Here is a 13,055-nt window from a genome sequence, read left to right as displayed (position 1 = left end):
AAAACAGTAGACAGTTTGGCATTATATCTCTTGAGGGAGTCTGCATGAGTGGTTTGCAAAATCTACTGATAACTGTTGATTAAGAACTAGAGAGAGGAGGGTCCTGATTAAGAAAAGGCACTGGAAAAGGGCTACTTAACCTAGTCTAGAAAATTCAATGTACACATATTACATGTAATAATTAAATTCTATTAATTAAAGTTCATAGTCTCACTGAATCTCTGATTTACACTTAATTCACTCTACTAGCAAAAGGCCTCTTGAACCATTCATGCAAGCTTGTTTTAGTCAAGCATCAAAAGCAAAACTGGGAACAGGACATCACTCTGCTGCATTCCTGTTCATGTCTGCACAACCTATTTCTAGAACAGAACTTATTTCTGTTTTTTTAAAATCATGCCTATCTTAGAGGTCCTGTACATTCAAATAAGGCACCTGCTATATGCAATTATTCTCTGTTGTTCCTCCCTAAAGAATACATGCGTCTTTCTACAACATAAAATTACCCAAATTTAAGAAATTAACCAAACAAAAAAAAAAACCCACAAAAAACCCCACAGCAGCTGATCCCTCTGGGTCAAAGCAAATTATATTTACCACTGTCAGTGTAACTTCTTAAGACAGCCTACTGACCTCACGTAAGCTAAGTGCACTGGGGATGGGAAAAATCACTACTGCTAAATCATTAACTTGGAAATTCAATAAAATGACCCATATGCTGTCAAACTATAAAGGTGATTAAAAATAATATTAACTCCACATGTCATGTAACAAGCTTAAGAGAAGGTCAAAACTTTTCTCACTGAGACCTAGCTTACATGAAAGAACATAGGAGACTTGAACAAAGGGCAGGTTCCAAAGCTGCTGCCATTCCCACCTCACCATAAAAACAAAGTGGCTCTCTGATATGATTTTAAAAGGACACAAACTTTATTAAGTATACAATATTCATAACATCTCAGTACAACATATTATAAAAATTATATAGGAGATCTCACCAACAGAATATTCAAATCAGAAAGGGCAATGTACTTCTGAACCCCAACGGCTTTTCTCACCTAAAAAAAAATATCCCTTATCTGATGATGTTTCAGCTCTGTGATCTAAAGATTTCTCTGCACTTACAAATTATGCACTATGGCAAAAACTGTATCTGTTCAAATGTCCTTACTATGGTCACGAACAGTATGCAATATATTCAAGGAGTCACTGAGTTAGTAATCTATAGATCTCCCTAAATGCACAACAGTTTTTATAGCAAATGGAGGTGCATCTGATTTAGCATAAATAATGAGAAATGCCATGATAGCCATTTGGAATTGTGAAGATGTACTGGGGTGATGAATTTCAATCAGAGGCAGAGGTTGTTGTCAAAAAGGAATCCATATTTTAATGCATGAACATATATCATAGCAAACCACCAAAAAAGGAGGACATAATTATTACAAATACATAAAACACCAGACTTGAGATAGGAAAGCCTCAGGGATTCTTACACCCTAATCCTGGCTCCCAGAGAACAGGAAATTTAACGTTTTTTCCTACCATCAACCACGACTGGAGTGTTGTCTGTTAGCTGCCTGGTCACCAATGAACTGTCCAGTTTGGGATCACCCTTTCCCAGCATGCTCTCCTCTAGTAATTAGTCCTTTAAATTTGGGAAAGGCAGTAAGCTGCAGTACTAAAATGGTTACCTATAGTGCTGCTAGTTGTATCTCTTTTCCTTCCAGCTGGTAAGTGTTTTGCTCCTATTGTATTTTCTCCTGGCTTTCCCTTACTTTCTGTTCTAAGGAGATAGCACAAATAGAGTATCACTTAGCTATTTAAATATACCTTTCCATCTAGAATTAATTCTTTCAGGGCCTAGAAAAGTTTGAATGTTTAAAATGACACACACCTTTCAAACCATTTAGACCTTAACAACTGCTGACTTCAGGAACTAAATATTTTGCAGCTAACACTTCAAATGTTTATGATGCCTTTGGGGAATTTGTATTCTATAAACAATACTGCCCTATGCTGATGATGTGATAACAAGAAGTATGTTTCTTATAATCTGCAAAGAACAAAGCTATCTTGGGCTCTACCTTGTAAATTTTTCTTTTTTTTGGTACTTCATATAGTTTCTGCAAAAGGCTTCAGCTCTGTTTTGGCAACATTAAATACAATCTATATTAAAATTATAACAAATGTCAATCTATTTAAAATAATTAATGTTAGTCACAATTTTTTATTCTCAATAGTACTATACCTATCAGCAAGACTCTCAAAATCAAAAGACTGATGTATGTTGGAATATTTAAATATAATTAGAGCAAAGTAACTGCACCTTAAAAGAAGACCACACTGCATTTTAAAATAAGACAACATAGTCTAAACATACTATACCTTACATGTGCTTGTTTTCAATTATTGTAAGGCACTCATTGAGGAATTTACTGACCAATACTGTCAGCAAGAACAGGTATGCATCATTACGGGCTTAATTAAAGTTTTAATACTGATTAAAATGTTTTATTATTGTATTATGTTAAACTGCAGTGGTCTCCAACCTCATTAAGGAATACAGGACAGAAATTATTCAGGAGTTCCAGTTGCCTGGTTTAACAACCTAGCTACCATCAATGTTTGATTTAAATACAGTTTGATTAAAGCACACTTTCCTTTTGTGTTAGCATGAAAGTTCAGAAAGATGTTGAATGCTGCTTAATGAGTATTTACTGAATATAAAATTGTTTGAGCATGTGACATAACCATCTCTATCCCTGCAGTAATTTAGCTTAGTACAACTACAAATGGAAAACATTTAAATCATTTGGAATTGGAATACAGCTCAGTTGTGAAAGTTAATTTCATTACACATCTTGATTAGATTAACTGTGGAGTCTGCTATCAGTAGCACTTTTAAGTTTCTCATCATTAGAAATTAACTGCAACAGTAATTATCATAAATGAATTATTTGAGCAGGCCACATATACTCCTATACATGTTTAAATGTTAATTCAGCACTGACCTAGAGGCACTTGATTATTACCTGTTCTGCTTTTCACAAGAAACAAATAAGGATAGCAGGTGCCTAGTTAAAGTGGGAGAGTGCTGTTAGGCTTTCAAGCAGACCTAGTTTCTAATTAGTATAAAAACAATAAGTTAGCACTAAAGTACTGTAACAGTGACTTCTTTTATACATGGTATTTAAAAACTCCATAGAATTCACAAAATTCTAGCCTGGAAAAAATATAAAGACTACAAACAAAACACAAAGTTTACAAAAGTTTAAAGATAGAACATCATCTTCAAAATCAGTCCAAAATAAATGACTGACTAAGGGTGAGAAGGAGGGAAACAGTGACAGTGTTTTGTTTTAAAAATGTTTTATGGGGACTTCAAATACCCTAACGCAAAGAACTCCATTGTGAGCATACAATTTCACTGCCATTTTTAGGGCAATATGCTCCCCTCATCTCCATTGCAGTGTTCAACTTTGATATTCTACTCTTGGTTCTATGTGGCATTAACAGAGGGAAAGCAGAATATAGCAAAGGAGGAGTATTATAAGGATCATGAAAGATTTTGTATTTCATTTGTTATACTTGTTCTGAGCATTTTAAATTGCCTTTAGTAGAGGATACCAAAGTGCTACATGTATCAAACATGCTCCAACCTTAAAGTCTCAAAAGAAATACACTAAGATCTATCATGGTGTTAAAACAGCATAAAAACAAGCAACAGCACACATCTGAATAATTAAAAAGTGTTTGACAACATGGAGGTTACTCTAGTCTCCAATGTGTTTTCACTATCAAAGGCTTCGATCCTGCCATCAGATCCAAACTATGTGGGCCTAAGGGTCCAAGAGAGTCTCACTGAAGACAAAACAGGCTCTGCATGGGTAGAGAAGTTTGCCTGCGAGGATGAGCTTCTAGGATTGAAACCAAAGTTTTTACTGTTTTAATGTCTTCAAAGACCACAGCTAACACATATTTAGTTATGAAGTAACAAGGCCTAGACTCAGCTTACTTCTATCACGTTCATGGTACAGTAAAATATTCAAACCCCTGAGCAGAATTGTATAAATTAGTCATTCTGCAGCGTTGATGCAGACTGCCTATTCTGCACATGTTTTTCAGTCAGCTAAAAATGGAAAATTCCCTGTCAATGTCAAGAATGTTATAAAAATTAAACTGTCAAACTAACTGAAGAATCACAGTCATTAAACAAGAAACACAATCTAAAATGCCTAAAAAAGTAACATTTTGTAAACTTCTTCAGCATTTCCCACTGTCGTCCTAGCAATAACATACTGAATTTAAAACCACTGTTGGGAATATACGCTATTTATGTTTAGCAAGCTTGTAAACATGGAATGTTTTGTTCTGGAACACTCTAGTGAAGTACATAGAATAAGAAGACAAGTTTTTTTTAATTTCCTCACAGAAGCGAGGATACAGTGAAGCTTTCAGATCAGGTTCATTCTCTCCTAGACCATCCATGACCTGTAAGAAAGTGAACAGCTTTGTGAAACACCCTTAACCACTACTCAATCATGTGTCATAACAAGGAACTCTAGGAATTAGAAAAACAGGAATATGCTCAAAGGGCCAATGTGAACCAAATGCGAAGAAAGGACCAAATTAAAATGTTAGATGTTACAATAGCACCACTGGCTGCACTATTGTTAAAAGGTTAAGTTCTAGCCCTAGTTTGTCTGTGGCACAGAGTCTATGCAATTTTGCTTGCATTTGTGCAGTTTGTTTAGGGCCTTCACCCTGTGGAGCCAACTCCTAGTAAGGGGTGAGAACTCCCTGGGCACAGCCATGTGTCTTACACCGTTACCCAACCTCTCTCCCTGTTGGAGACCATGCCTCCACCCTCCCAGGCTCTGGAAGATTATACACAGGGAACACTATGCATGTGCCGTGCTCACCTGAGGTCCAGCAGGTGGGGATTTTCCCCTACTACTATCAGTTAAAGCAGCTAGACTCCTTTTAGGCTGAACTTCTAGATGAAAAATGGCTCCACTGGGCCTTAGTTCCCACCCTCATTGCAAAATGGAAAAGATATAGTAGCAGCTTCAGATTCAAACATTAATTGCTTGAGGAAATTAAACAAAATACATTTTTCCTTCTAAAACCTTGTACTTCACTTACATGACCATTAGCTATATCGAGCAGATCTCGTAACCGACAGCCTCTGCTATGCCTTCTTTCATAACATATGCTGTCCTCTAAGATTACATAGTTTGTTCCAAAGGATCTCAGTATGCTGTAGACATCTTCAGGAGATCTTTTTGCATATACCTGATAAACCTACAAAAACAGAAAAATGAAGTTGTAAGAGCAAAACAGACTTGTTATCACTGTATTTGTTTTTTCATCTTGAACCAGAGAAAGATGAGATGTTTGTCTTTAAAAATACAATCTTCAAGATGTGACTCAATTACCTTCCAAGTATAAGGCAAATATCATTGTCTTTGGTTACTATATAGCCAGACATCTCTCATATGGCTTCCAAAATGTATTAGAAATATAGTCATTCTATCTAATGTAAAGGATTTACCCTTTCGCCCAACATAGCACCTGAATGCTTTCCATGTAAAATTAACAGCAATAGCCAAGTCCCTAACAGACTTCATGGAGTTTCTTGCAGTTCTCCCTTCTGGGTCAGACCTCTGCTTGGGGTAGGGTTGTTTTTGGCTTGCGTGTTTGTTGGTCATTTATTTGTAGGTCTTTAATGGTAGAAAGGAGTGTCAGTGTTGTGTCATTTTTATTGTAATAGATTGAAACATTTAAAAATTCTCTACTTTTATATTTCACTTTTTAATGTTTCAAGATATATTCTGTAGTTCTCACCAATACCTATGTTTACTACAGGCTATACAGCACACTTATGGTTTGTTATGTTTCTTCAAGAAAAAATATGTGAAGAACAGCAACAAGAATTAGAGTGGGTGAAATCCTGGCCCACTGAAGTCAAAGTCAATGTCATTGACTTCAATAGGGCTAGGATTTCACCTCTGAATTCTGTGCAAACCCCCCCGCACCCCCCCCCCCAAAAGAGTAAGACTGTGTACACTACAGGTTACTTCCGTATAATTTACATTGCTCAGGGGTGGGATAATCCACACCCCTGAGCAACGTATATTATACCGACCTAAGCACCAGTGTAGACAGCCCTGTGTACTGCCTCTCCCATTGGCTTGGAGTGTCACCACTACAAGCGCTGCTGAAAGTGCTGTAGTCTAGTGCTCTTTTTCCCAACATCATGACACGTTAATGGGGAAAATGAAATTTTGCCTCAGTCTCTTATCATTAACAGCCAGAAAGTGTCCCCTCTCTTTAAGCATTATTGCTATATTATTCATTTTAGTGGATTAAACCATATCAGCACTTGAATTGATGTACAAGTATTTATAAAACTGTACACTTTATTTCATCTGGCTCTGTTCCACAAAGGAGACCCTTGAGCCACTTTAGCTAAAGTTACCGTCCTGAACACACTGTGAGAAAACAGACTTTGGGACATGCACTAAAGGTCAACAGATCAGCTCTGCTGCAATAAAGGAAAGGGAATAGGCTGCAGAATCAGGATTGCTCCACTGAAAATGCCTCTTCATAATTAAACCAGATGGCTTTTAGCTCCATAGCTTTGGATGACTGCAACTGCCATGTCATCACACAAGGAGAGAAGGTGATCTCTGAGGGCCAGATTCTGATGCTTTTACTCAAGTTTAGTAGCACTTATGCCATATGTATACTGATATCAGTGGGACTACACAAATGTATATTCTAGGGTACTATTCAACAGGTGAGATTCTCACTGCTACTCCTCTTATGCCAGGTAAAGTGCCAGGGTGACATAAAAGGGTTCTAAAAGCTCTGGATCCAGCTAGGGGAGAATTCCCCCCAATGCAGCTGGTGGCTGTCCCTCTGAGGAGATGGGACTGTAGCATATAGGATAGTGTAGATTCTGGGTCATATTGCTGTCCATAAGGCAGTCTAAATTACATAGTTGGGTGCAAGCATGGCTGCAAACCACTTTAGCTCTCTTTCCCCATGGGCTTAAAGTTTGGTGCTGAGTCTCTCAGTAAGAATATCAGAATCTGGCCCTAAATTAGCAGACTCTCAAACCATTAAAAGCTTCAGAGATTACACCAATACTTTGAACTGCACCAGGAAACAAACTAGAAGCAGTGAACAAAATTATTTCTGTCTCAACGCTCCATTCAGGCGTACATGCTTTTGTGGGATAGACCCATCTTATAGTAATAGGAATTAGATGAAAGTAAGATCAGAATGTTCTTACTTGTTTTGTTCTCTCCCTTAGACTCTTGTCTTCATAATGTGGGTGATTAGTTAAGATCCTTCCAGTGCACAGTTTGACTCCTGCTAATAGCTGCATGCTCCCAGCAATCACTGCTTTCTTAGGAGTGTTTGACCTAAACAAATGTTCAGAACATTGAGGAAATCTTTGAGGTAGCACTTTGCATCAGCACAGTTAGAGATCAGGAGAACTGTTTTCCCCCATCCCCCAATCTCTTTCATCTCAGCTAGCAAAATGTTCTAGAAAATGTGATTGATTCTTGAAGTCACTGAATATGATGGAAAAGATTTGCAATGAATCCCCTAAACACTAGGCCCTCATAAATAAATCTGTTTGCTAAATGGGTAAACTGCATGCATAAATGTCAGTTCTGGAAACTAGAAATGGATGTGCTTGCAAATTTTACAGACAATTAAAGAGGCTTTCTGAAAATCTGGGCCTGAAAATCCTAAATTATTTGAGATATGCAAATAGCTGCTTAGAGCTAGTCTTTTTGGGTAAAGCCTACTAATTTCAATTTATAATGTCATTCGCTAGCTTACACAGCCTGTGAATATTTGTAGGCATCTACTTGTCATGTGTTTAAAGTATCTTATCAGAAAAGATGTTGCAATTCTAATCTTTCACTCCTAACCAAATGACTGCTCTCCACTGATACTGATCCAATCTGTTTGACAGCATGGATCAATCAAAATGCAAGAATTTTTTGTCATTCATCATAACTATCCTTGTGTTCATTTTGAATCTACACAATGAAGAGATGGTCCTTGACTCAGAAATTTCTGTCTAATATATGATGACACAAAGGGTGGGTACAACAAACAGATAAGGCAGAGCACAAGGTAGCAGTGAGACTTATGATTAGTGTAATAAAAAGTGGTTACAGTATACCAGCTGTGTAGCATTTGTCCAGTGTCTTGTAGGCGTCATGACCGAGGCAGATTATAAAGTGAGATTAGGACAATAAAAAGGAGCACAAACTAAAATGGAATTAGGAGGGAATCTGAAGCATAAATACCCATGGCCAGAGACACACACACAACCCCAACCTAACAATCAAGTAATTGTCAGGTAACTTGATACAGAAATATGCTTTCTTCACATACCAGTGCATGCACCTGCCAATATCTAAAGGTGTATGTTAGAGGCCTTATTAAATGGTGGCTGTAAATTATCAGTCTTTTTTTCATGGAGCTCCATGATAAAGTTTGAGAATGTTAAGAGGAGAGCATTACATTTTCCTAGAGCCCTCCAGGAGATACTACTTAAAAATGAATTAATATTTATCATAAACCTTTCCTAAAACTTCTTGCAGTTCCATGTTAATCTCATTCAAAAAGGGCATAGATAATAATTTTTAATATGCCAGTTTAACGTAACTGAAAAATGATTTTTCTGTGGTTTATAAAACCAGTTTTATTTGAAATTATTAGTCTTTAATCTCGCTTTAATATTTTATTTGCACTTAAAACATTCAAAGCTACAAGTGTCATGAATATATGTTCCATCAAAAAGAAACTACTTTCTTTTGGAATGTAGCAGTATGCACATATAATGGTCCGCACCACTAGCTGTAGCAGCAACTGAACCCCGAACCAGAAACAAAGCACAGGACTCCACCATTTGAGATAGAGAGAGTAATTCCTTCATCTGATCATAAGTAGCAGGCTTTGATCCTATGGATTAGCCATAAGAGAGGGACATGACACACGTAGCCAGTATGTTAAAGGTACAGCATGATTTGCAACGTTTCATGTATGCATCTTTCACTAATACTTCTACCTGATTCACCCACTAACAGCTGTGGTCTGTATCTAAAGCAATTAACATGCTTCAAACCACTGAATGGCACTTCTCTATTACAGAAAAATGAAGCAATTTTTACAAATGTCTGAACAAATGATATATAAAATGAAAGGATAATTTGTTTTTATAGCTTTCTGCCAAACTCTGTACCAGGCTGCCCAACCTGCAAACAATTTATTCTCTAAGAAATGTCACTAAATAATGACAAGGACTTACAGGTCAAACTGATTTACATTATATAATTTAAATGTCATTCCAAGCAGACCTGATGGCATTTTGAACAAATAATCTCATTTATTGCTGAAGCTCTAAGCTTCAACAAGTTAATTACTGCTGAACTAATGGGTAAACTGAGCACTATAATATAATGCATGAACCCTTGCTTTATCTACACTTTTAAGAATTTATAGAATTATGTAAAAACTACAGAATAACTCATTAAAAATAAAAGGGTTTTATAGGAATTGTAGGTCTGAGATTAACCTGCATAGACTTCAGAAAGGGGTAGTAATTCTTTCTGTTCTTGGTAAACTGATATGAAAATCCAATACACTTGTTTTATTTTAAGGAGGCCCTACTGAAACAGCAAACATTGCAATTATGGGTTGTATCAGTAGAAATAGTTACTGTTTCTATTAAGAGCTTTCGAGAGCTGAAAGCGGACTGTGGAGTTCAAGGTTGTTATAAAAGCTGGCAAAGCTCAGGTTATCCTTTTACTAATCAAGTGAGAAGAACAGGGCCAGCTCTAGGTTTTTTTTGCCACCCCAAGCAAAAAAAAATTTTGGCTGCTCCCCACCCCAGCCCTGGGCTCTCTCTTCCCCCTCCCCCGCACCCTGTGCTGCCCCAGCCCTGGGCTCCCCCCCCCACCAGTATTGACTCTGCCTGCTCCCCCCTCACCTGCAGCCGGTCTGGCACTGGCGGGGTCAGGGTAAACAGCAGGGCTCCTGGGCTACGCCTCAGCCCAGGGTCCCTCCAGCCAGGGTTCCCACCTCCAGGACCAGCGGGGACCCGGGAGGGCAGAGCTGGGGGACTGCCCCGGCAAGGGGCTGAGGAGCCAGGGCAGGGTAGCCCCAGAGGAAGCGGAGCCCTGGAGAGCCCTTCTATGGTCCCGCTGCTGCTTCTGGCTGCCCTGCCGCAGTCCCTGGGTGGCGTGGGCCGCTTCGCCCAGCCCCGGCTGTGGCGCTGGGGGGCGCCCACCCTGCGGCACCTGCAGGCAGCTCCATGTGCCCCGTGGGGCAGCACCCAGCCCGAGTGTCCCCTGCTCGGAGCCTGTCTGGCCCAGCCACAAGGTGTGGCGCTGCTTCCTGCAGCGCGAACCGCAGCAGCCCCAGGGCACCCCGCGCGCATGATGCGCTGCTACTGCCAGGGCCAGCTCTAGGCTTTTGCCACCGGAAGCAAAAAAAAAAAAAAAAAAGTGGCGGCCAGAATGCCGCCCTTGAAAATGTGCCACCCCAAGCACATGCTTGGTTTGCTGGTGCCTAGAGCCGGCCCTGGTGAAGAAGGAAGGAATATATTCAATAGAAAAAGAATGCATTTTCTGAAAAGGGCTTCCCAAACACCGCACTCTAGAGCAGATTCATCCTGAAAAGAAAATGCCATTTATTCACAGAATACCACATTAAAATATGATGGGACTAGCTGACATTGTTAGTTTTCCCCCCCCCGCCCCCCCAGTGTTTTATTGGCCAGAATAAAACACATTCATGGAAACTCTCAAGACCAATTTGGCCTCTGGATTAGAAAGACTGCAACATCACAAAAGAGGGAGGAAATATGTACACAGAAAATAACACATGCATTTTTCATCCTAGCCTTGATTTTTGTGCATTCAAATTTTCACACACAATTGAATGCACCTGTAAAGTGGGCATGCACCCATTTTAGGCAGTCAGTTAACACATGAATTGGTCTGCCATCAGAGTCTGTGGCTCAAAGTATGGTGCCAATAGTCTGAGGAAAAAGGGCAAAACTAGTTAGTTTTAAAGCCTAGCACATGCACTAGCTTCCAGTATGAGTTCTCTTGAGCTCTGAAACTAGGCACTGCGGCATAGGTCAGTAATGGCACTGTAGGGAAGAAACGCTGTCCTTAGCTTGAAGATGGAATATGGCCACTATCTCATTATATTGATTTGTAAAAAAAGAATTATTTATTCTTTTCTTTTTGGCCCAGGCCCTTTGTTTTTGAGTTTCACATGATTTCTATCTGCAATCACAAATTAGGCAATTTCACTCAACACTTGGCCCAGATGTACTTGAAAGCCAGCCAAGCTTTGCAAAAAGGTTCGCATCTCAGGAAACTTTTCAACAAACCTGGCCTCTGTTTTAGGTTTGTGACAAACTTTTGCATGGTGGTTGGTCTGGTTAAAAAAATTTCATAAGTGTAGACCGGATCTCCCTTGAAGGCAGAAGACATTACTCCTAGATCACCTAGCAGCAGTAAATAGAATAGGGGAGCTCACTCTGCTCTTCTTCCCCATCTCACAAATGAGTGTGTTCATGTTGTCTTAGGGAGAGAGATCAAAGCTAAGAATTTCCCATACCTCCTACATGGGAACACAAAGCTCTAAGGGCTGCTCCGGTACATACACTCTTGCTCCCTTTTCACTCATTTTTGTAACAGAGGATGTATAAAATCACAACCCAAAAGATACAATATTCTTTAGTAATGGTCCAAAACATGGCAAAAGATACTGTATTTGGATCTGTCAGACTCAAAGGCCTTTTTGATGTGGAAAGGTTTGCAAAATGGAACAAAGGTATCCTAATTCAATATTATATATGACAAACGAGTTCAGCCACACTTCATTTTCTACAAATGAATGAATAATTCTTGACATCAAGAGTTTATAATACAAATTCTGGCAGACCTTTAACTATAGCAAAATTGCCAAGTGGTAGTACAGTATAATGTCCTGATTCCACAATTTCATTTTAAATTAAGAAAATATCAATCCAATCTTGAGGTGCATGCCATAAATTTGTTTGATTGTAGTTAGTGCACAACTAACTAATTTTTCTATGTGAACATTATTTCTAAACGCATTAAATCCTAAAGAAAAAACTTACTCTAACGTCACACATTAAAATGAAAATGTTAGCATTTTCAGCAGAGGGAAGATGTGAGAAATCATTCTCACTGCATCAAGTGAAATCCAGTTCATGGTTGGGACCAAAGCCACATGTATATTTTAGGTACAAATCTATATCAAACTCTGTATATGGGACTCAAGAGACCTGAGCTATCAAATATTTACCATCTCTTAATAAAAAAGTGGCATTAAATGGCACTGGCTGATTAAAAATTAGTCATGAGGTAGTGTCAATGTGGCTACAAAGATACTAAATGATAGAGACAAAAATGGGCCTGCTTTCAGAATACCACTCTAAAATTAGTAACATATTTACTTGTGAATAATTACATTGATTTTCACAGGTTGCAGAGTAGGAAAATACAGCATTATGGTTCATAAGATTATTGCTAGGAGTGAAAAACATTAGTTGCTGTAAAACGCTGAGTGACTAGTTTCATCACAATACATTGCACACATATAACTTCTACGGTTGCCAACCATCCAGCATTGTCCTGGAGTCTCAGGAATTAAAGATTAATCTTGAATTGAAGATGCTCATGTGATGAAACCTCCAAGAATACGTCCAACCAAAATTGGCAACCCTAATAACTTCAATTATTCAAATGTGGGATATTAAACAGCAAACTTGGAAGTAAAATAATGCAGTGCTATACTAAAGTGTTCAAAATATTTAAAAGGCTAAAAAGCAGCAGGTTCATGTTTTACTTTCAAAATATTTTCTCAAGAACACAATTCTGCTTTAAAAATAAAATAGCAAATGGCTATGTCAGAATTCCAAATAAATGCAATTTCCAGGGACGACAAACACCAGAACTCTGGTAAACCCTGATACACCT

The 13,055-nt window shown here is 38.5% G+C and overlaps 1 protein-coding gene across 1 annotated transcript in view; it reads right to left on the bottom strand.

Annotated features, from left to right (window-relative positions):
- Positions 1-925: 925 nt before the first annotated feature.
- Positions 926-13,055, bottom strand: part of DPY19L3 (dpy-19 like C-mannosyltransferase 3) — a 46,704-nt gene continuing 34,574 nt past the window's right edge. Inside the window, exons 17-19 of the mRNA XM_044987383.1 lie at positions 7,304-7,436; positions 5,149-5,307; positions 926-4,494 (exon numbers count right to left, since the gene is read on the bottom strand). Coding sequence (XP_044843318.1) covers positions 4,333-4,494; positions 5,149-5,307; positions 7,304-7,436 — 454 coding nt within the window. The 3' untranslated portion in view covers positions 926-4,332. The remainder of the gene's footprint in view (positions 4,495-5,148; positions 5,308-7,303; positions 7,437-13,055) is intronic.

This window comes from Mauremys mutica, chromosome 14 (genome assembly GCF_020497125.1).
Source record: "Mauremys mutica isolate MM-2020 ecotype Southern chromosome 14, ASM2049712v1, whole genome shotgun sequence".
NCBI lineage: Eukaryota > Metazoa > Chordata > Testudines > Geoemydidae > Mauremys > Mauremys mutica.
The sequence above is the reverse complement of the archived record's forward strand: the minus strand, read 5'-3'. Positions and strand labels throughout refer to the sequence as shown.